We start from the raw sequence: 25,511 nt of genomic DNA, 5'->3' as shown, positions 1-25,511 counted from the left end.
TTGCCTGATTGGAGTCGGGAAGGAATTTTTATTCCCCTAAAGTGAGGAAAATTGTCTTCTACCTCGCAGGTTTTTTTTTTGCCTTCCTCTGGATCAACTTGCAGGATGACAGGCCGAACTGGATGGACAAATGTCTTTTTTCGGCCTTATGTACTATGTTAGGTTCACCTGGAATGAACAAAGCGGCACGTAGCATACTGCAGCTCCATTCATTTCTATGGGACTGCTGGAGACAGGCAAGTACACCTATGGACTTTTTCCGACAGGTCCCACAGAGAGGAATAGAGCAGCAATGTGGTTATCACCATGTCTTGTGATTGGTGGGGTTCCTAGAGATCAAAAAGTTATCCCCTCTATCATGTGTATAAAGGAAAACCTAAAATTATAGGAATACCCCTTTAAAGTCCCTCCACCTTTTCGTGAATTTCTACAAGGAGAATCCGAAACCTGTTCTTAGGCCTAAAATAAAAATAGGAGACCTTGAGATACCTACGGTAGGTAGCTAAAAATGATATTTTATTTCATTACATCTGTTCCTTTCCCTGCTGGTTTCCACATGTCACAATGAGATGCCAATATATCCCAGGACATTTAAGCCCTGTCGGCATGAACACCTATACTGAAGATGTCAATATAAGTGAATTATTTTCATTTTATGGAAATCTGAGAGGATTACATTAAAGGGGTTATCTGTTTTTTTTTTTGTTTCATGTCCTCCCCATGATAAGAGTAACAACTTTTTCATTGGTCCTTGATAAAAGGGCCAGCACTGTGCTCTCAGTCCAATTATATGCTTGTGGCACTACCGGATCACGTGTCATAAATTGTGCGCATGGGTTACAACCCATGGCACATGAGCGAATATGGATCTCTCGATAGCACTGTGGCAGCACTGTGGCAGCACAGTGGCTCAGTGGTTAGGACAACATCTTCATGGAGTATGTATGGTTTTCCACTGGGTACTCCGGTTTCCTCCCACACTCCAAAGACATGCTGAATAGAAACTTCCATGTGAGAACTGAATTAACTCGATACCTTGGCTGTCAGATTTGTCACATACTCCTCTACTTACTGGTAGAAATCCGCTTCCTTTGCAGCCTCCTCACACTTTTTAAGTGCCTTGGAGTGCTGACTCTGTAATGCCTCCAGTTCTGACATAGCTTTCATGCACTGCACCTTCAGTCGCTCATAGTCTGGTGTAAGTTTGGGGCTTGGTCTGCACAAAAATTATTACAAAGATATTTTGATGCATTCAACATACACTCTGTATTACAACATGCATAAGAATAACATTTTAGCAAGCGACTGACGGTTAAGATGATCTCTGTTACTACCTGCAGTCGTCAAACGTTGACCCGGGTGAAGACAAAGCCAGTCGTTTCCTAAGCTCATCTCTCTCACGTGTCACTTGCCTCAACTGTGACAGTATGGTGTCTAACTTCTCACTCATGAGACGGCTATCAGTAGTAGATAAGGGAGGGGAAGAGGCCTTATTAGTCGTACCTACAAAATAGACACATTGGTAAAAATAAATAAACTAAAAAAACATTTAACTATTGTTAACCATAGTATGAAGGAATAATTTGCATTTCTAAATCTGGTCATTTTCATTGGTACCATTTTGGAGGATACGCCACTCTTGAGACAATGTGACTAAAAATAAAATTCTGCATTTCTGTCATTGTTTTTCTTTTTGGGGCTAAATAATTTAAAGTGTACCCAAACTTGCAAGAAATATTTTTTTTAAAAGAACCTGTCGCATGGAACATGGTGTCAGAGCTGAAGACTGAATGTTATAAAGCAGGAGGGGAGAGGAGCAGATTTATTCAGTGTGCCTTGTAATTTATTCATTCCTGCTCATTCTGGGCTTTGACGTCAGAGGTGGTCATATAAGTGATTGACAACCTTCTCTCCATGTTATACTGAATCTTTTCCCTTAAAACTACATATCAATCTGCTCAGCTCCTTCTGCTCCATAACATGCGGCCTGAGAATGAAGTCCACGGCAAAACCAAAGGAGAAATCGCATGTAGCTCATTTAAGGTCAGTTTATCTTCTGTGTGACATATAAAGTAGTTAAAGTGATTGGTGGACTTTTTAGACAACTGGCAATTCATCATGTCTTAAATATCTGAAACAAGTAACAAGGAATCACTACACGACCAGTGCAAGCAGGCACACCTACACACGGCACTGTGTTACTCCAATACGATGAATCAGACATAGCAGGAACAAATGTTCTATAATGCGAATGCCAACAATGAAACTCACAATATTTGTTAAAAATACCGTATTTTTCACCCGATAATATGCATTGGGCTGAATACTAATGAGTGGTTCCATTATGAAAGCGCTCATTAGTACCGGAGGACCGGGAAGGCTCTCAGTACTCACCGCTTCCTGGTCCTTGGCTGTCAGCTGTGCAGTGGCTGTTCACAGCACAGCTGACAGCAGGAGGAAGAGGATCTTGCTGGAGGACAGGAGCAGCAGCGTCAGGGAGCAGGAGAGGAACAGTAAGTGTTATATTTTTGTTTTATGTTCTGTGACTCATGAGAGGCAACGGGGCCTGAAACATGGCAATGGAGGTTGATATGGGGGCTGAAACATGGCAATGGGGCTGATATGGGGGCTAAAATATGGCAATGAGGGCTGAAATATGGCAATGGGGGGCTGAAATATGGCCATGGGGGGCTGAAATATGGCCATGGGGGGCTGAAATATGGCCATGGGGGGCTGAAATATGGCCATGGGGGGCTGAAATATGGCCATGGGGGGCTGAAATATGGCCATGGGGGGCTGAAATATGGCCATGGGGGGCTGAAATATGGCCATGGGGGGCTGAAATATGGCCATGGGGGCTGAAATATGGCCATGGGGGCTATTATGGGGGGTGAAATATGGCAATGGACGCCGATGAAAGGCATGGGGGCTGATATGGGAGCTCATGAGAGGCATGGGGCTCTTATCTGAGGTCTGATTAGGGGTCATTCACATTGGGGTCTAAGCTGAGGTCTGATTCTAAAGGTCTTGTTGGGGTCTTTTTAACATTGGGGGTCTGATTGGGGCTGTCATCTGAGGTCTGATTGGTGGTCTGACCTGAGGTCTAATGACATTTTTTTTTTCTCCTTATTGTTTTCCTCTAAAACCTATGGGCATCTTATAGGGCGAAAAATATGGTAGTTCTTTTGTTAAAAGGTGAATTCCTGTACAAAAATGTTGTATGAAGAGGTCGCGCTACATTTTTTTGGGAAGAGTAAAAATACTCCTCTTACCATTTTTGAGGAGTATTTTTAGCAGATGAGGAGTAGGAAACTTACAGTAATTCAAATAGCTAATACGAAGGGCTATATAGCTAAAAGGGGTTGCTATTTATGCAGGGAAACCATTACTAGTACTCTAGGACTTTCTTCCATGCATAAATAGCAAATTTAGACAATTTTAACTTTAGCTGACATCATATACTAAACATAAGACCACTGCCACCTAAACAGTGCCACCAGTTCTTGCCTTTATAGATGTGAACAGTAGACTTCTTATTACAGCCATTCCTCCAACACCTAAAGCTGGGGACACTGTTACACTCAGAGGAAATGGAATTTAGGGGCAACTTAGTACAAAGCACCGCGCACATGAGGGCATCCTCCTCTGCAGCGGTCTCAGATTGGATGCTAATGCTATGTAGTCTTAGGGTGGTACAGAGAGCTCTGCAGGGTCAGGTAGGCACAGTATGAGGCTATGTAGTCTTAGGGTGGCACAGAGCTCCGCAGGGTCAGGGTGGCAAAGTATGAGGCCATGTAGTCTTAGGGTGGCAGAGAGCTCTGCAGGGTGTGGTTGGCACAGTATGAGGCTATGTAGGCTTAAAATGGCACAGAGGGCTCTGCAGGGTCTGGGTAGTAGGCTTAGCATAGCACAGTGCTCTGCAGGGTCTGGGTAGTAGGCTTATGTTTCATGATGCTTGCAGCATCCTCTCTTATCCCCCTACTATCTCCAGGATTAGCATTGGCAATGAGAGATGGGGTATCTGTAAGTCAGTATTGCTGTGACATCTATGAATCAGTCAGGAGGCTTGTGCTGGGCCCTGCACCGGGTACACAGGTACATCACAGTCTGCTGCATCTATAAGCTGCTCCTTCTTTATTTTTCTGGCTATGGGATAATAGAATGACCTGCCCTTGCAGCTGGCGGTCAGACCCAAGTCTGAAGATGGTGTTGCTTGATGCTGGTCTCCTGTTGGCGTGTCCAGCGCTGAGACCCTCGCTGACTTCTATAAGCAGGAGTCTAAAGCGCTCAGCCACTTTTCCTCACTGCTGAGCGCGGTAGTGAAGACGGTCCCATAAACCTTCTATTGAGGCCGTCTTCAGTATTGCGCTCAGCAGGGAGGAGAGACAGTGCTCGGGTGAGTGCTTCAGACTATAGAGAAAAACAAGGCGCTCAGATCTGGGCCCCCCACTAAATTTCACCACACAGCAAGGCCACTTACCCCGCCAGTGACGATCATGTGCCTCGTTCCTCACTTCAGAGTGGTGTGCCATAAGCTCCACCAGCCCACTCAAACTGACCAATGACAAAGCTCCTTACTGTAAAGAGCCTTGTTATTGGTTGTTTCAGGCAGCAGCATCGCTGCGCTGCCTGTGCCGTTCACAGCGCTCACTGCGCTGATGAATGGCAGGGAAAAGTCTAAGGCGCATTGGTACGCCTTAGACTTTTTTCCAGGGAGTAAAATAGCCTGAACAGGCGTCTATGATGCTTGTGCGGGTGTTATTCCGACCACTGGTCCTATGTACTATCAAATAAAAAAAAATCTCACCTATAACCCACACCTATCAGAAGATGGGGGCATTCGTAGCGATGCGTCCCCATTGTCTGGGATAGGAAAACCCCTTTAAATGAATAAATTACTAGCACTACTGACTCCTTTTCCCTTAAAACTATATATTAATCTGCTCAGCTTCTCCTTCTCCACAACATGCAGCGCAAGATCAACATGGCAGGAAATATACTGCACACATAAAAAGTCTTACCAACACTGCTGACAGATCCACTGCTTTCTGAGTCTGAAGGCATGGTGGTGAGGACACTGTATGTAGAGCCTGTTACAAAGAGGAGATAACACCGATGAAGAGTCAGACTTTATTGGCATTGGATAATTAGCTATACAAATCAAAACCAAGATGACCATACTAGAATAAGGAAAAGGCTGCATTCAGAAAGCTGCAATACATATTTATATGGAAGCCACTGACTTAGTTCCAGTATTCAAGGGGAAAGTATGGCCAATCAACACATCGTTCAAAGTCTACCTGCTTAGTTCTAAAGTATGTAATCCTTTTCTTCTCTCTCTCTATATCTATCTATCTATCTATCTATCTATCTATCTATCTATATATATATATATATACACACACACACAGTACAGACCAAAAGTTTGGACACACCTTCTCATTCAAAAGAGTTTTCTTTACTATAAAAATTGTAGATTCACACTGAAGGCATCAAAACTATGAATTAACACATGTGGAATAATATGCATAACAAAAAAGTGTGAAACAACTGAAAATATGTCATTCTAGGTTCTTCAAAGTAGCCACCTTTTGCTTTGATTACTGCTTTGCACACTCTTGGCATTCTCTGCAAGAGGTAGTCACCTGAAATGGTCTTCCAACAGTCTTGAAGGAGTTCCCAGAGATGCTTAGCACTTGTTGGCCCTTTCGCCTTCACTCTGCGGTCCAGCTCACCCCAAACCATCTCGATTGGGTTCAGATCCGGTGACTGTGGAGGCCAGGTCATCTGGCGCAGCACCCCATCACTCTCCTTCATGGTCAAATAGCCCTTACACAGCCTGGAGGTGTGTTTGGGGTCATTGTCCTGTTGAAAAATAAATTATGGTCCAACTAAACGCAAACCGGATGGAATAGCATGCCGCTGCAAGTGGTAGCCATGCTGGTTCAGTATGCCTTCAATTTTGAATAAATCACCAACAGTGTCACCAGCAAAGCACCCCCACACCATCAATCCTCCTCCTCCATGCTTCACGGTGGGAACCACGCATGTAGAGAACATCCGTTCACCTTTTCTGCGTCGCACAAAGACATGGTGGTTGGACCAAAGATCTCAAATTTGGACTCATCATACCAAAGCACAGATTTCCACTGGTCTAATGTCCATTCCTTGTATTCTTTAGCCCAAACAAGTCTCTTCTGCTTGTTGCCTGTCCTTAGCAGTGGTTTCCTAGTGGTTTCATTTCTTAAAGTAATGATGCTCACTCGTTTTTCTTTACTTAGAATTTGTATTATGGCAATAAAAAAGCAGCTAACAGTCTATTCAGTAGGACTATCAGCTATGTATCCAACTGACTTCTCCAAAACGCAACTGATGGTCCCAACCCCATTTATAATGCAAGAAATCCCACTTATTAAACCTGACAGGGCACACCTGTGAAGTGAAAACCATTCCAGGTGACTACCTCTTGAAGCTCATCAAGAGAATGCAAAGAGTTTGCAAAGCAGCAATCAAAGCAAAAAAGGTGGCTACTTTGAAGAACCTAGAATATGACATATTTTCAGTTGTTTCCCACTTGTTTTTTGTTATGTATATAATTCCACGTGTGTTAATTCATAGTTTTGATGCCTTCAGTGTGACTCTACAATTTTCATAGTCATGAAAATAAAGAGAACTCTTTGAATGAGAAGGTGCGTCCAAAATTTTGGTCTGTACTGTACATACATATATATATATATATATATATAGTGCTCTGTCTGTATGATTCACCCTATCACTTAAATAAAGTAGTGCATGTCTACAATATTGTAGATGTTCTATTCTTGTCCGCATTTGGTGACAAGAATAAGCATTTTCTACGGTAGAAGCGATTGCGCGCGGTCTGTAAATTGCGGAATGCACACAGGCCGGTATCCGTGTTTTGAGAATCCACAAAACACTATGGTCATGTAACTGTAGCCTAAAGTGCATTTACTTCTTCAGATGAAGTGTATCATTACAGAATCACGGCACAAATTCATGGCCTCATGCACACGACTGTTTGTGGTCCGCATCCGAGCCGCATTTTTTGCGGCTCAGGTGGGGATCCATTCACTCCGCGTGCTGTCCCCTTCCGTTGCACCGTTCCGTGGCCCTGCAAAAAAATTATAGCATGTCCTATTCTTGTCCGTTTTGAGGACAAGAATAGGCATTTCTACAATGGGCCGCCCATTCCGTTAATTGCGGAAGGCCACGGTTTGCAGACTGAAAAAAACGGCACGGTTGTGTGCATGGGGCCTAATCCATAGCAATTGAAAAAAAATTGGGTATCTGAATACAGTCCAGGATAATCCATTAGTACCTATCCATTCAAGGTGCCAGTTGAGGTCAGGTCGACAGGTAGTGTGTTCACACATGCAGTGTGCTACGTTTCAGGGGTCAAGCCCCCTTCCTCAGACATGCCTTTGACTGTACTCAGATGCTATGGTTTTCTTAAATTGCTATGGATAATGCATATAAATTTGCGCTTTGAAACTGTGATGATGCGCTTTATCTGAAGAATTCACTTTAAATGAAGTTGCTGTGGTGTCCTGAATATGAAATGAAGTCGTTTTCACTTCAGCCGCAGGGAATGATGGAGGCTGTAATTGATTTATAACGAGTTGTGAATTAGGTGCATCTTCTGGCAGACCATCAAAGACCGGCTTAAAAAGACCCCCTATGTGCCTCAGAACTCTGCGACATAGCTGTGGTCTGCCACTTTGTGGCTGAGTTGCTGTGGTTCTTAAAGCGTTCCTCTTTGTAATATACCACTAACAGGTGATTGTGGAAAACCTAGGAGAGAAAAACTTTCACAAACTGACTTGTCACAATAGTGGCATCCTATTACAGTACCACGCTTGAATACACGGAGCTCTTTAGAACAACTCATTCTTTCCCAAATGCATGTAACTGTATACTGCATATACACCTGTAGCAATGGGACTGATGCAATGATTAAAAGGTGTGCCCCAATAATCATGTCAGGGCTGCCATGGCTGCAAATCTGCTGAATTATACAGAGGCCTCTTTCATACAAGCGTATTTGCAATCCGTATATGGGCCGGATTTTATGTAATGGAATCCGCTGCTAATATTCATGAATAGGGCTATTCACATGGGTGTATATTTTAAATCCGCATCATGTCCGAGTTTTGTGGGTGCTTGTTTCCAAATACGCACATTACAGTCTATGGGATTGCATCAAAGATGCAGGGAGGGAGGAATACACATATAAATCCAGATGAAATACTGAAGCAATACTGATGACAATCCTGAGGTATATCATCAGGAATCCATCCATAATCTAGAGCCAGAGCTTATGTGAAAGCGGCCATAGATACATCACTGAATACCACTCAGGAGTCAGTGGGTAGTATCCAAAACATGAACTGTACTGGTGGCAACATTGTATGTCTCAGTTTTCACAGAAGCAAACTTGAAAGAAGAGGACAATGAAATATACTTTTCTGGCATTTTTCTCAAAATTAATCTAAGAAAAGTAATGAGTAGAAAATAACACCACAAAAAAATGCTTATAATAAAATGCAATTAGTATAGCTTGAAATTATGGTGAAAAAAAAAAGCTTCTATTCATACATGGGCAAATAGGTTTTTGAAATTTTTGCAACTGCCCCATGCATATGAATGTAGCTAGCAGAAACCTATTTACATGCTGCAGAAAAAACCTCATTCAGATGTATAGAAGTGGGGCTGCAAAAGATGCGGACAATGATAAGATCTTCAGCTGAATGTCTGTAGGAATGGAGTTCATGGGGGAGATTAATCAAACTGGTGTAAAATAAAACTGGCTTAGTTGCCGATAGCAACGAATCAAATTTCACATTTCATTTTTCAGAGTTCCTTGGAAAAATGAAAGTTTTCCTTTACACCAGTTTGATAAACGTCCCCCAATGTGGAAACAACCAAAGTACAGAAAAGACGGACAAGACAGACTGAGGCACATTTACGAAAGTGTTTGTTCCTGTTTTTAGTCCAAAAAATAAAAAATGCTGTTTAGACAGTCTTACTTTTTTAGTCACATTTACTACTAAAATTGCCCGTTTTGAAGGTTTTTGCTTCTTGTTCGCCTATTTTGCTGTTTTGGCCAGCTTCACTATAATGGCGACCAGCCAGAAATTTGGCTGCAGCACAGCAAACAGGCCGAGAGGCGGACGGACAAAAACCGCAGCATTTTTAATTAGTATAAGTAAAAAGCTGTAGCCTTCTCTCCCTGCATTTATTGGAGGCCATTTGGCACCAGGAGAAGTAAAATACTGAGTGGGCTCAGCATGAAAGTGCAATCTGCATTCCCTGAATTTAATGGAGGAAGTATGGCTCCAGAGGCGGTAGTATTTAGTGTAGGTTCCTATCCTAAAGAGATCGCCTTCTCGTTGGCAGACAGGCACAAATAATTTTGTAAAAAATGTATTTGCCAAAAATTTCACATTTGTAACATAGCATTATCATTAGTGTATTTTCTATAGTGTTTGCACTATGAACTGGAAGGATTATTCCCATCACAGACCATGGGGGCATATCGCTAGTATATGTAGGAAATGCCCCCATTGTCTGATAAGTGTGGGTCTCCCCTCGCAGAGGTGGGACCCTCACAAATCAGACAATGGGAGCATATCCTAGCAATATGCCCCCTTTGTCTGAGATGGGAATACCCCTTTAACTGAAAAACAACAACCAGAGGTCAGACTTAAGAATACGCCTTGCCTAATTCATTAACTGCGGTACGACTTTCAATGACTACATGAGAAAAGAAAGACAACCGAATGAAATACGCCTGCCTAATTTTATGGCCCAAAACAGGAGAGCTTGATAAATGTGCCCCAATGTGTTTTTACAGCATTCACTGTGCACTAAAAATTATATGATCACCTTATTCTGGTCATTACAATTTAATCTAACTTTATATGGTTTTCATTAGGCATAAAAAAAAATATCAATAAAAAAGAAAAAATTAATTTTAGTTTTTCTTTAACATTTTCGTGTACGTCCCAACTTTTTGGGGTCAGAACTGTTTTAATGAAACAGAGAATAGGAAACACACAGGCATGTCAACTGCAAAATGAGGTACGCAGTCCTCCTAATGTCCCAGCACAACCACAAAATACAGCCAACAGTGGTCATATAAAAGTGAGCTTATAACACAAACAAAGAAAAGTACTTGCCTTCAAAAACTACAAGCAAGTTAGTGCAAGAAGACGCCCTTAGGCCGAATGCACACGGCCGTGAGCGGTCCGTGGTATGCCGGGCTGGATTCCTGCTGACAGCAGGAGCGCACGGTGTCATTGGTTGCTATGACGCCGCGAGCTTCATGCAGCCGCTGCACTACAATAATACACTCATATGATCTATACGAGTGTATTCTTGTAGGGCAACGGCGGCATGAAGTGCACGGCATCATAGCAACCAATGACACCGTGCGCTCCTGCTGTCAGCAGGAATCCAGCCCGGCATACCACGGACCGCTCGCGGCCGCGGAACACGGCCGTGTGCATTCGGCCTTAGGAAGGGGGAGAAGGTTTTTATTGATGAATAAGGCTAGTTTCACAACAGCGTTCGGGAGATCCGGCCTGGTCTCCAGCATTGCAGGAAGCTACGTGAATGCCGTCCAGCCCCATTTACTATAATGGGGACCAGCGGAGATCCAGCTGCAACCCGGCAATTACTGCGTAGCAGTATTTTTCCGGTCAATTCTCTGCCAGGTTGCAGCCTGATCTCCACCTGATCTCCCAAACGCTAGTGTGAAACTAGCCTAAAAAAGCGTCAGGAGCTGGATCCATAACTAAACGGACAGACAGGGGGAAACCATATGTTTAACCCTTTCAGCCCCGGGCGATTTTTGCTTTTTACTCCCTGCCTTCCTGGAGCCAAAACTTTTTTTTTTCCCATTCACATAGCCGTATGAGGGCTTGTTTTTTGCAGGACAAGTTGTACTTTCTAATGGCACCATTTAATATAACATATGATGTAGTAGGAATCTGGAAAATAAATTGTTAAATGGGTGGAAAACAAAATGCAATTCTGCCATAATTTTATGGGTTCCATTTTTTACGGCATTCCCTATATGGTAAAACTGACCTGTGTCAATCTCTGGGTCACTAAAATTACAGGGGTAATCCATTTGTGTACATTTTGTTGTGTTTTAATAGTTAAAAAAATAAAAACGTAAAAAATTAAAAGGGGTTGTCCAGGCGTTAATATTGATCGATTGTCAGGATAGGTCATAAATACCTGATCGGCAGGGTCTGACTTCCAGCACCCCCGCTGATCAGCTGTTTGAAGAGGATGGGGAGCTCCACTTCCTCTTCATTAGGCCTCATGCACACGACCGTTATTGTGTTCTGTTCCACAAAATGGGGTTCCGTTGTTCCGTGATCCGTTTTTGTTTCCGTGTGTCTTCCTTTATTTTTGGAGGCTCGCCAGACATGAAGAAAAGTAAAAAAAAAAAATCTAAGACAGGTTTGCCATGCAAATGATAGGGAAAAAAAACGGACGCGGATGACAATCTTGTGTGCCTCTGTGTTTTTTCACAGTCCCATTGACTTGAATGGGTCCGCGAACCGCTTTCCGTGAAAAAAAAATAGGACAGGTTATATTTTTTTTGACGGACTGGAACCACGGATCACGGACGCGGATAACAAACGGTGCATTATCCGAGTTTTCAATGGACCCATTGAAAGTCAATGGGTCCGCAAAAAAATCAGAACGGACACGGACACTGCACTTGGTCTTGGAAGTGCAGTGGAATACAAGTACTCGCTCCATTCAAGTGGAGCGAGAACCGTATTTTTCACCCCATAAGACTCATTTCACCCCAGAGCCACCCAAAGTGTAAAAAAAATGTCACTGTGTCTTATGGGGCAAATACTAATGAGCGCTTCCATTATGGAAGTGCTGATTAGTACCGGAGGACCAGGAAGCTAAGAATACAGTGCTCCCCAGGCTCTGTACTCACTGCTTCCTGGGCTTCTACACTTACACGGGCACCGCTCCATAGGCATTCCGCATCACGGATGCGGAGATGAGGAATGGTGCGGAACGGAATCAGGGAACGGAACCACTACAGAGTGCTTCCGTGGGGTTTCGTCCCATACTTCCGCAAAAAGATAGAACATGTGCTATCTTTTTGCGGAACAGGAGGATCATGGACCCATTAAAGTGAATGGGTCCGCGATCTGCTGCAGCTGCCCCACGGTTGGTGTTCGTGTGCAAGAGGCCTAAAAGGTATCAAAAGCTTTGCTGCTGTGAGGTGATGAGTAGCTAGAAGAAAATAAATGACAGGGGAACCAAAAAAATATGCTCTGGAGAGAGCTATATTATGTGTTAATGGAGCAGACCTTATTTATAGATTAATAGGTCTAATCTTAGGACAGTACCGCCATAAATATGAGAATGACCCCGAACTCTAACCACATCTCCAGCATGGATCCAGTGGTATTATACTTTTCTCTGCAAAGAACTGAGACGGCAGTCTCCTGGCCCTCACATCACCACCGGACTGAAGCTGTTAACTGTGGCATCTGAAAGTATCAGTATTAGGCCTCATGCGCAATCTGGAGCTGCGGTGCAGAACAGAGGCACGGAGCCCCATGAAAGCAGTACGGAGTGCTTCCGTGGTGTTTTTGTCCGTGCCTCCACACCGCAAAAAAAATAGAACATGTTCTATATTATTTTTTTTGCAGTGCCAACGGATCACTGACCCATTCAAGTTGAATGGGTCTCAATCCGTCCTGGCCGCCGCATGGACGTTGCCCGTGCATTGGGGACCGCAAATTGCGGTCCCAATGCACGTAACGGCCACGTGCATGAGTCCTTAGGGCTCATCCACACAAACGTATTTTCTTTCTGTGTCAGTCAAATTTTTTTGGTGGACATTATGCAGAACCATTCATTTCAATGGGTCCAGAAAGAAAAAAAATAATAAAAAGAACATTTCCAATTATTGTTCGCATAACAGACAAGGATAGGACTGTTCTATTAGGGGCTAGCTGTTCTCTTCCGCAAAATACGGAATGCACACGAACGTCATCCGTATTTTTTTCTTGCGGTCGTGTACATAAGCTCTTACGCTGGGTTCACACCTAGGCGTTTCTCAAACGCGCGTTTCTATGCGCATTTTTGTCGCGCGCTTTATGCGCGTTTTTTTAATAGTGAACGCGCGTTTGGGTGATTGACAGCAGTGTTGTCCAAAGAGTCTATGGCCCAAACGCGCGTCAAACGCGCCAAAAAAAGCTCCTGTACTTGTTTGAGCGTCGGGCGTTTTACAGCGCGATCGTACGCGCTGTAAAACGCCCAGGTGTGAACCCTTCCCATAGGGAATCATTGGTTCTTGCCTGTTGTGCGTTTTACAGCGCGTAGGAACGCGCTGTAAAACGCTCAGGTGTGAACCCAGCGTTAGAGTCATCTCTAATTCCAGTCATTGAGGTCAGATGTCAGCTATATGACAAAGACTTCACTGGCCACAGAGGACTCAGATCATTTTGTGTTGTAAGAAAAGTTTCTGCCCTGGAATTGCAGGTGGAAAACCTGTAGTGTTTTTGAACAGCCGCAAAGCAGATGAGAATTAACCTCTTTGTGCCCATGGGGCAATAGTAGAGATGAGGTGCATGGAGTGGGGTCATCAGCTGATCCAATTCGATACACAGCAGGTGCTGGCTACATAGTATAGCCACAATCATCCACAATGACCAGGATCTGCAAAAACGTGGATTCCAGGCATTTAACCCCTCAGATGCTGTTATCAATAGCAACCATGGAATCTAAGCGGTTAGACATAGAGAGAGGACTCCCTCTGCCATCCGATCGGAGCCCCAGAAGCAAAATCTCAGGGCTTCAATCCATTGCTATGACAGTCTAAAGCCTTGTGAAGGCTCCCAGTGCTGTCATACTGAGCTGTATGGAGGGTCGTGCCAGAGACACAGCTGAACAAGCACATGTTAAAGCTCCTTAGGCCTCCTTCACATGAGTGAGTTTTCAGTCAGGGTGCATCCAGACTGAATCCCATTCATTTCAATGGGTCTGTGTACATGAGCGCCGTTTCTCACGCATCATTTCTGCGTTCAGGGAAAATCGCAGCATGTTCTATATTATGTGTTTTTCACGCAGCTCTGGTTACACAGAAGTGAATGTGGTTTCAGTGAAAAACGGATTGCATCCAGATGCAAAGCATTTTTCACTGATGGTTGCTAGGAGATGTAGATTGTTATCCTTCAGGTTTTTTTTCATGTGTGAAAAAATTGAAAAACAGACAAAACTGACTGAACTTGCATGCAAAACTATCCGTTTTTTCCTGAACAGACCCTGACAGAATCTGTAACGCTCGTTTGAAAGAGGCCTTAAATTTAAAAAAAAAGTTTTTAAAAAGCACAGATAAAAATAATCAAATTTTTCATGTCTGAAAATGTCATGACTATTAGGACAGTACAATAAAAAAAAAAAAAAAAAATGGCCAATTTAACAAAAAAATTTAAAAGCGCTGTTTCACATGAAAGATTCCATTGCGGGAATAGCGCTCAGTGTGTGAGCGTGATCCTCCGTTCTAGACTTGCAGGCTCACACAGCATTATAGTGATTTATAATGCTATGTGTCTCTGCTTGAACTTACTGATACGGATCATTGTGACATAAAGCTGTGACTATGGCAAAGCATCAGTGACAGAAAGAGAAGCGGGAGACTGCATGGACGCACTGCGAGTGCTGACTCCTCATACAGCTGATCGGCGGCGGTGCCGCCGATCTGATATTGATGACCTGAAGATAGTTCATCAATATTAAAAGCTCGGAAACCCCTTCAAACAAGTCTTATCCACACACTGTATAAAATATCTGCATAGAAACTGGCATTAGGTATGCATTTTAAATCTGCAGCATGTCAATTTATTCTAAATCCATAACAAATTGGAATGCGCCTGAAGCAATTCCCTTGCATGTACCCTAAAGGAACTGTCTGAGATGTGTGGGGGGTTTTACTGTAGAATACCTCTCAGCCAATCAATGGGTACTCAGCTGAATGGCCATTTCTTGAACGGGATAACTGGACATATGGGATATTGAGGAGGAGAGGGTTTTTTTTTTTTTGTTTTTTTTTTATAGCATTTTTAACCGAACATCAGCTGAACATCCCAATTTAAAGTAAAAGGGTTTAAAAAAATACATTGTAATGTAGTACCAGCAAAGCGTATGAGATTACACAAATCTCATGTACACTTTGCCATTTCGTTCTGTGCAGAAATTGACCTGCCATGGGATTTTGAAATCCTCAGCATGTTAATTCCTTGTGCAGTTCTTTTGTGAGGATATCACATCTGATAAGATCTGTGGCAAAGACGCATCATATCTGCACCAAAAACCGCAAGTAACTCATACATTTTTAGTGTGGATTTTGTGAGGAAACACACAGAAAATTCTGCAAGACAGTCAGCACCCGTGTGCAGGTGGCATTGGGCAATACTTTGATCATACAGAAGACTACATTTACTGGCACTGATATTCTGCCAGTTGCATCATACTGCCCCACAGATGATGAAGTTAAAGCAAGAAAGGGAGTTCCGGAGGTGTCTCAAGTCACCAGGTAATAGAGATGCAGGTCAATGATGACTCTTCATGACACAAATTAGTCACTTCCTTTACCTGTAACCTTTTGCACGCTATAGGCCTCTGGTAGCAAAGAGTTAATGGAGCAGTGCACAATGACAACGCACTTTGGACACAACAAAACAAAGGCTTGTTGTTAATCGGTGGTGAAACCAGTCAGCCCGGGTGTGCTGTATTAGTGTGCGACTCCTGAGGTGTAAGGTTACAGTCTGAATGTCTACATCCGGGAACAGGCACGGGAATAAAAAAAGGACAAGAAATCTGATCAAAAGATACATGCAATGGTAATAAGGATTACAATATTTTATACGACGTAAAAAAAGACACAGTGGAAACACATAGCAGTATATTCCTGAATTCTCAGCATCTCTACACACAATGGGGGTCCGTTATCGAAGAGTGGCTTTTTACACTGGTCTTTGATAGACTCTGCTCTGCCGGAGGAACCGCCTAAGGCTACTTTCACACTGATCAGTTTTGCCCTAATGCATTCTGAATGGAAAAGGATCCGCTCAAAATGTGTCAGTTTGCCTCCGTTCCGTCACCATTCTGCTCTGGAGGCACCAAAACGCTGCCTGCAGCATTTTGCTGTCCGCCTGATGAAGCAGGAGCCAAACGTCCTGACACACAATGTAAGTCAATGGGGACGGATCCGTTTTCTGTGACACAATAGTAGGGATCGACCGATATTGATTTTTTAGGGCCGATACCGATACCGATAATTTGTGAACATTCAGGCCGATAGCCGATAATTTATACCGATATTCTGGGAATTTTCATTTTTGAAAAAAAAAAAAAAAAAAATTCCCACAAATCTGCTGAAAATTAATGTTTATTGTTAATGGGTATTTTTATTTTTTGTAAATCTTTCTTTTTCATTTATATTTAATATTTTGGTGTTTTTATTTTTATTACTTTTTTTTTTTTTTAACTAACTTTTAGCCCCCTTAGGGACTAGAACCCTTGTCCTATTCACCCTGATAGAGATCTATCAGGGTGAATAGGAGCTCACACTGTCCCTGCTGCTGTGTGCTTTGTGCACACAGCAGCATGGAGCTTACCATGACAGCCAGGGCTTCAATAGCGTCCTGGCTGCCATGGTAACCGATCGGAGCCCCAGCATTACACTGCTGGGGCTCCGATCGGAGGAGCAGGGGAGAGGGAATCCTGTGGGGGGCGCACTGCGACTGGGGTAGGAGGGGGGGGGGCGCACCACTGCTTAATACTGGGGGGGAGGGGGGGCGCACTGCGCCACCAATGCCTAATATTGGGGGGGGGGGGGAGGGGGGGCGCACTGCGCCACCAATGTCTGATACTGGGGGGCTTGGGGGGGTGCACTGCGCCACCAATGAAGCTTAATCCCACATTTATTCATATACAGGAGGCGGGAGCTGGCTGCAGGATCACATAGCCGGCTCCCGACCTCTATGAGCTGTAGCTGCGATCCGCGGCACCTGAGGAGTTAACTACCGCAGATCGCAGCTACAGCTCAGAGGCCGGGAGCCGGCTATGTGATTCTGTAGCTCCCGCCTCCTGTATATGAATTAATGTGAGATTAAGCTTCATTGGTGGCGCAGTGGCCATAGCTCCTCCCCTCCTCTTGTCCCCTGTCCTCCCATTGGCTGGAGCGGCAGCAGCAGCACAGGGGGAGGAGACACTGCTCCTTCTTCCCTGTGCTGCTGCTGAGGGAACACGGAGAGCGCTGTCAGCAGCGCGATCTGTGTTCCCAGGACGTTATCGGAATATCGGCAAAATAGATGCCGATACCGATAACGTTCAAAATCCTGAATATCGGCCGATAATATCGGTAAATCCGATAATCGGTCGATCCCTACACAATAGAAAACGGATCCGTCCTCCACTGACTTTCAATGGTGTTCAAGATGGATCAGTTATGGCTATAGAAGATAAATTACAACCAGTTCCCTTCTAGATGGATGCATGCGGTTGTATTATTGTAACAGAAGCATTTTTGCAGATCCATGACGGATCCGCAAAAAATGCTAGTGTGAAAGTAGCCCAATTCACAGGACTCGTCAAAAAAACATTGTGCTTCCTGCAATGTTGTAAGATGGGACTTTGTGCTTCCTGCAGAAGTCCGTGCACCTGGAGTGAAAACTGCGCCAGATCCTGACCGGAACAGCTGTCACTCCTCTTTTAGGCCTTTTTATAGGTGTAAATGTTTTTATGCCAAAAACTGGAGTAGCAATGTTAGTAAATGACCCCATATATTTTCTCTGGATATTTTGGGCCTTTTTACATCTTTTTACCATTTTTCAACAACTTATTTCATTTTGTTTCGTTTCACACATAGGGGTAAATATATAATACATGGAAATCTAAAAAAGTCAGTTTTGCTGTCTGTCTTGGCTTGAAGTGGTTCCCCAGGCATCCGATAGGTGAGGGTTAGCACTATGAATAGGGCACACATCTTTTAAAATAGTACTTTTCTCTGCAGATGTCACTCAATTTTCTTTATACCACCCCCATATTAGAGTAGAAATTCATCTTTTTGCCACTTTTTAAACAATTGATAAATGTGGCATGCACCACGTTAACATTGCAAATTACGCCCTCTTTCTCACTCAATTTTCAAAACTGGCAAGAGCCAAGTAACTTCAAAACGTCAAGAGTCAAAAAATTGCTGCCACATTTCTGGATGAGCGACTCTAAACTTCCTCCTTTGAAAATGACACAGCTTAGTTTTTTTGCCACAAAACAATGCCACAGAAAAATGTTTGCAGCAAGTCAATAGGAAACTATGAAATGCACTAAAAAAAAAACAAAAAAAACAGGATGTTTTTGTGGCATTTTTATCTTACTTGCATTGTATTTTTTAGGTCCCTGGGTCCCCCCGCCCCCAAACTGCAGCATTTTCTGGGTATGGCTTTTTCAGACATGAATTTTCTTGGTTATACAATCCTAAAAAACTATGGGACAGATTTACTCATGAGAATGCACCACTATTCTGGCAAACTGAGGCAGAAGTTCAGCACACTTGCAGTAAGCAAAGGAGGAATTTATTAAGATTCTATGGCAGTTTTCTGACATACAAAAGTCAGAAATCTTGACTTAAGTCCCATCTTACAAAAAAAAATAAAAATGTTGACTATTCCCTAAAAATTACCACCAAAAAGATTTATCACATATTAAAGGGAGTGTATCGCCAGTTTTCTGCTACCATCACTAAATCCTAACAGCTCCAGCACACGCCAATGAGTCCCCATATTGACGAGCTCACAGCTCTGCCCGCACACCTGCCTCTGATTATTTCCATATGAATCAGCAGCAGGTTAGTGGGGAGAGTCATGGGCTCATGAATATGGGGGATCATTAGCAAGTGCTGGAGCTATTCAACACAAGATTTTGGCAGCATGGCTGGGTCAATTAAAGAAAGTGAAAGTGACCTAGCTAAGGAGATCCCTCACTAGTTTATGTTGCCCTTAGTTAGGACACCGTAAAAATGGTGACAGATTCCATATGTGAATATTCTATGGAATTAAAAAGAAACACACAGAACTGGTGGTTCTGGATATAATTTTTTGAACTCACAACATGAATTCTACTTTCTGTCCTGGCTCTTAACTTCCTAAAAATTTTTGATTTCCCTTTTTTTGCAGACCCACTGACTTCAAATCGGTCCGCATTTTGACTCCAAGTATACAGAGTATCTTTTAGCGGAACGGACATACAGATGCATAAAGCACACGGATGATCGAACGGGTCCACACAAAAAAATAAAATGTAACACGGACATCACAAGATCAGATTAGAGTTATTGTTCCCTCCCACCACAATATTCCACAGTGTAAGGCAACACGAATATCATATACCCTAGTCCTTAACACACACTTGTTACAGATTTTGGGGGGTCATTTACTATACTGAAATACGTAGCTATCTGTGACTTCTCCCCTACTAACGCCAAAAATTGTGGGTGTGGCGTGGGCAGGGAAGGGGACAGGCTGGCAGGCCCATCTCATTCATCATATTCTATGCCTGGTTTGAGCATAGAAAATGGTCTAAATGTAAGACAGCTCGGAAGTTGTCTTACATTTAGAACTGGTGCTAACTGCCTGCGCCTCATCATAACTCCGGCGGAACCAACGTCAGCACAGGGTCTTTATTAAAAACTGTGGCTAAAATGACAGTCTTAATAAATGTGCCCCTTTAATCTGACAATATGAATTCATTAAATTCACCCTGAATAAAACAACGTTTTAAGTATCTGTGGCTTTATGGTAGAATCCTTCATTTTTGATAATAGTGCATATCCTCTTTCATCTATATAGTAAAGAGCAGCAGACTGTGCTTTCTGATAAAGGGGACCACCGCAGAAAAGAAAACTCATATACCGTGCAGTATATCTTTAAAAATAAATAAAAATAACAGTGGGGATATATGTGGTGCAACATATATCAAGAGTTAAGGGGTCGTCCCCGTAAACTGGCCATAAACATTAGACAAAGTCAGCTGAAATCGACAACTTCAGTAGGTACAGCCAACCATGTCATGTGGATGCACCTGCAGTACCACATCTATATAGTGGTTTTATTTATTTATTTTTTGCCACAATCTGTGATGGAGGCTCCTGCTGGAACCTGTGCTGCAGATGTGACTATAACTTAAAGGGGTTCTGCACTTTCATTTAACTGGATAGATCATCAGCTTTTGATCGGCGGGGGTCAGACACCCGGGACCCCCGCCGATCAGCTGTTTGAGAAGGCATTCTCACTGTTTCCCGCCGGGCCGCCCGCCCACTGATGTCACCACTAGTATCAACTAGCGTGGGCGTGGCTAAGCTCCATTCAAGTGAACAGAGCTTAGCCCCGCCCACGCTAGTTGATAGTTGTGACGTCAGTTGCCGGGCGGCCCGGCGGTAAACAGTAAGAAGGCCGCTGCGCTGCAGGAGCGCCGCTGCAGGAGCGCCGCTGCCTTCTCAAACAGCTGATCGGTGGGAGTCCCGGGTGTCGCACACCCGCCGATCAGAAGCTGATGATCTATCCAGAGGATAGATCATCAGTTAAATGAAAGTGCAGAACCCCTTTAATGGTGTTCTCAGGGAATTAAGAAAATACAATTACTGAAAATATTTAAATATTACTTTATTATAAATGTAATACCAAATACTTATCATTAGTTATAATTGTTTGTTTTGTATAGGGAGCAATCATGGGGAGAAATAAAATGGCCACCGTCCTATAAGTGCACACAAAACCTGTCCTAATCACACAGCAGGACAAGTTACTTCACAACACTGAGCTAAAGAGCTGCCTCCGCCTTCTCTCCATTCCAGACAAGCAGAGCAGAGAGGAGGCCGAGTCATCTGTTTATCTCAGTGTTGTGATTGCTCCCTAGACAAAACAAGCCACTATAACTAATGAAAAGTATTTGGGAATATATTAACAATTAAGTAATATTTAAGTATTTTTTTTTCTTAATTCCCGGAGAACCCCGTTTACAATTTAAATCAGGGCTTGACAGATTTCCTTGGAATCTAGGAGCCAGCTAAAAAAGTTAGGAACCGTGTTTAGTTTTTAGCTTTTTTACCTTATAAAGCCTTATTTTCAGCGACAAAAATAACACCTCTTAAAGGGGTTGTCCGGGTTCAGAGCTGAACCCGGACATACCCTTATTTTCACCCCGGCAGCCCCCCTGAGCCTAGCATCGGAGCATCTCATGCTCCGATGCGCTCCAGTGCCCTGCACTAGATCGCGCAGGGCACGGGCTCTTTTGTTTTCAATAACACACTGCCGGGCGGTAACTTCCGCCCAGCGATGTGTTCGGTGACATCACCGGCTCTGAGGGGCGGGCTTTAGCTCTGCCCTAGCCCGCCCATCAGTGCCGGTGACGTCACTGGGGTTCCTGTCAGCCCCATGGAGAGCCCCGGTACGTCACCGGAACTCTAAAAAAATGCCTTTGCCCTGTGCAATTTAGCGCAGGGCAAGGGAGAGCATCGGAGCATGAACTGCTCCGATGCTCATGTCAGGGGGGCTGCCTGGGTGAAAATGGAGGGCTGTCCAGGTTCAGCTCTGAACCTGGACAACCCCTTTAAGTTAACATATAAAGAAGTCTAGAACCAAACAACATGGGCATTAACAACATATACAGCGGCAGTGTACAGAATTACACACAGATATACAGCGGCAGTGTACAGTACCGCACACACACATACACAGCGGCAGTGTACAGTACCGCACACACACACATACACAGTGGCAGTGTACAGAACCGCACACACACACATACACAGTGGCAGTGTACAGAACCGCACACACACATACACAGTGGCAGTGTACAGAACCGCACACACATACACAGTGGCAGTGTACAGAACCACACACACATACACAGTGGCAGTGTACAGAACCGCACACACATACACAGTGGCAGTGTACAGAACCGCACACACATACACAGTGGCAGTGTACAGAGTAGAGTTGTTGCGATAGAAAATTTTTGATTCGATTTCGATACCATAAAAAAGTATCGCGATACTCGATACCACGTGAAAAAAATAAACAAAAAAAAGCCATATGCATTCCGCATTAAAAAAAAAAAAAAAAAAGGCAAATCGTGCAGTTTTATTTTTATTTTTTCTGTTCCGGCGTTCACATTTTTTAAAAATATTTTAATAGTTTGGACTTTTCTGACATGGAAATATGTGATATGTTTATTTATTGCTTATATGTTTTATATGTGAAATTGGGAAAGGGTGGGTTTATTTTTTACTTTTATTTTTTTTACACTTTTTATTTAATAACTATTTCCCCCCCTTAGGGGCCAGAACCTGGGATCTTTTCATCCCTTGCCCTATTCATTCTAATAGAGCTCTATCAGGGTGAATAGGACCTCACACTGTCCCTGCTGCCCTGTGCTTTGTGCACAGGGCAGCAGGGAGCTGACTATGGCAGCCAGGACTTCAGTAGCGTCCTGGCTGCCATGGTAACTGATCGGAGCCCCAGGATTACACAGCTGGGGCTCCGATCAGAAGCTGCCACTGCCACCAATGAAGGAGCGAGGGGACCCTGTGGCCAGTGCCACCAATGAGAAGAGGAGGGGACCCTGTGGCCACTGCCACCAATGATTTTAATACTGGGGGGTTGAGAGGGGTGGGCTCACTGTGCCACCAATGATTTTAATGGGGGGGAGGGAACACTGAGCCACCAATGATAATTAACCCTTAATACAGGAGGTGGGTACTGGCAGCAGATCAGCGGCAGTTATTCCCTCAGGTGCCGCACCTGAGGGGTTAACTGCCGCTGATCATAGCTCCCTGTCAGAGGCAGGGTGCCGGCTATTCGATTCTGCTGCCGGTGCCTGCCTCCTGTATTATGTGTTAAAGACGACCTTATATGGGTCCAGAGTTTAAGTAGCAGGCTACACAGAGCGGCGCCCAGAGATGTCCCAGCACTTACTATTATTCCTGGGTGCCGCTCTGTTCGCCCGCCGTGCCCCATTGCTGGCTCCTGCTCCATATGCTAATTACTATCGGAGCAATGGGGAGGAGGAATCAGCTTCTCTCCTGGGCGTTCCTTCTCTCTGTACTGCGCTGCGATTGGACAGCACTACAGCCAGGGAGAAGGAAAGCCCACTAGAGAAGCTGATGTCTCTAGCCACGAGCAGCATCCAGTGAGCGGGCGGGGCGGATCCGGGTCACTCCTTCCCTGCCAGACTGTCCGAGAAGTCCACGTTGAGGCGGCGGAGTGCCGGGATCGCTCTGGATTACTGGGGGGGCAGCCATGTGAGGGCAAATACCCAGGCGCCAGGACAAAAAGTAGAAGCAGAGGAAAAAAGACTGAGGACAATAAAACTGCATAGAAATGAAGGCTCTGTAAAAGCTCAGTAGTAAGAGGATTATAAATAGGATGTAAACTCAATTTGAGTGATTGCAGAATATTTCACTGCACTGGAGATTATAAAATATTAAGTAAACCATTTTAGTGCTATGTGTACTTGAGAAATATATGTGCTGTGCTCCATTTTTCAGATAAGAAATTTGAAGTCACATCTGTTCAGAGAATAGGCGGTTATACAATTCTCTAATATAAATGTATTAAAAATTTTACTCACACTCCTTAATATATTGGCACAACAGCCTCTCTCTCGTTTTTCAGAAAATGCATTCGTAGGAGAGCTGGATAAGACTAAAGATTGTGTCAGTCACGTGACCCTAACGCTTGTCACATGATCTCTGGCCATCAGTTAGCTATTCATGTACAAGGAAAAGGCAGCACTCCAGAAAATCCAAGTTTTATTCACCCCATGTCAGCTCTTTAGCTCAGCTGACATTGGGTGAATAAAACTTGGATTTTCAGGAGTGCTGCCTTCTCCTTGTACATTTATCGTTTTGGGAGGATCTGGATTTTGGCTCTGTGGAGGCGTAAACCCTTTCTTTATTTCATCTTTTCATTAGTTTTTTCCTATATTTTGTGCTGTGCCACTCTAATTGTGTGTTTGTTCAATTAGCTATTCAGATATTGAACAGATGAATAGTAGTTTACTCCGGGGTGGGATTTAAACTTTTAACAAGTTCCCTACTCAACAGCGGACACGCGGCGTCACGACACATGTTTACATATACACACACACACACACACACACACCATATATATGCAACACACATACACATAAAAACACCATATACATGGTACACATACATAAATACACTGTGTACACACACATATATATATATATATATATATATATATACACACATACACACATACACACACACACACACACACACACACACACTACACGCCCATACTACCCAACTAAAGAGCTAAACTATCAGCGGTGCACAAAGCAATGGAAGCGAACATCTCCAGCTGGGTCTCAGACGGTAACACGGTTCTCTGATCCAGTTGTAATTTTAACAACCGGATCTGGAGGACTGGAGGGAACTGGTTGAATCCCATGCCTGAGTTTACTGAGAGGCAGCACATATATATATATATATATATACACATACATACATGCATACATACACACACACACACACCATATATACAGCATTATTGCCTCCAGCAGCACCTCATCATGACTGTCAGTGAACATCTAACATTGTTCTCCCCTGTATATGTAATTTTTTACAGTTAACTTTATTAACAACATCACCTAGACAGGCAGCCATTTTACAAATCACCTGAAACAGGCAGCTATTAAAATACACAAAGTGAAGGCGTTATTGTAATAGCCACACTGGTTTCCACCATTAGTCCTATGTGGATATACCATGGAAGTGTCCCATGCACTGACCCAGCACATATATGTCATGTAACACGGTTGCTTACGGGATGTAAAATATGATGTGAAAAGTGTAACATGACTTCTTCCATGTTTCAGTTAGGCCATGGATGCATTACATAGGACTTACTGATTCATGGGCTATACCATTCTGCTGTGCAAATAGGGATCAACAATTTTAAATACATGAATCTTTGAAAATTCTCAAATTAATTATTATATAAGCAAACAAGTTCAAAAATAATAAACACTAGAATACCCTGTTAAAGTAGTTTTTAAGGGGTATTCCCATCACAATGATCACTGTTTAATCTGTTAATGATGTGCCAGTGATCATTTTTGTAAATATATTGCATTGGCAAATTCCCACCCTTCTTGATAAAATTCTTTCCCTCCTACCTCATTGTTGTCATACGGTATCCCATAATACTGCTCACCTCCTGAATTCATGGGCCGCGCTTACGCAGAAGACACTTTATTTTCACCCAGCCAGCCGCTCATTGCAGTCCTGAACGCTCATGCTGTCGCGCATGCGCAAGGCTTATTTCTTCAGTGCTGCGTCTCATACAGAGCCGTGCATGCCCTGTATGTAGAGCGGCTCTGTATGAGACACGGCACTAAAGAAATAAGCTTTG

The 25,511-nt window shown here is 43.5% G+C and overlaps 1 protein-coding gene across 3 annotated transcripts in view; it reads right to left on the bottom strand.

The window, feature by feature from the left end:
- DLG5 (discs large MAGUK scaffold protein 5) overlaps positions 1–25,511 on the bottom strand; it is a 219,561-nt gene that overhangs the window by 168,034 nt on the left and 26,016 nt on the right. For all 3 annotated transcript variants that reach the window (XM_044296449.1, XM_044296451.1, XM_044296450.1), the window contains exons 2-4: positions 5,022–5,090; positions 1,335–1,503; positions 1,073–1,216 (exon numbers count right to left, since the gene is read on the bottom strand). In XM_044296449.1, coding sequence (XP_044152384.1) covers positions 1,073–1,216; positions 1,335–1,503; positions 5,022–5,090 — 382 coding nt within the window. The remainder of the gene's footprint in view (positions 1–1,072; positions 1,217–1,334; positions 1,504–5,021; positions 5,091–25,511) is intronic.

This window comes from Bufo gargarizans, chromosome 6 (assembly GCF_014858855.1).
Source record: "Bufo gargarizans isolate SCDJY-AF-19 chromosome 6, ASM1485885v1, whole genome shotgun sequence".
In the NCBI taxonomy this organism is placed as follows: Eukaryota; Metazoa; Chordata; class Amphibia; order Anura; family Bufonidae; genus Bufo; species Bufo gargarizans.
The sequence above is the reverse complement of the archived record's forward strand: the minus strand, read 5'-3'. Positions and strand labels throughout refer to the sequence as shown.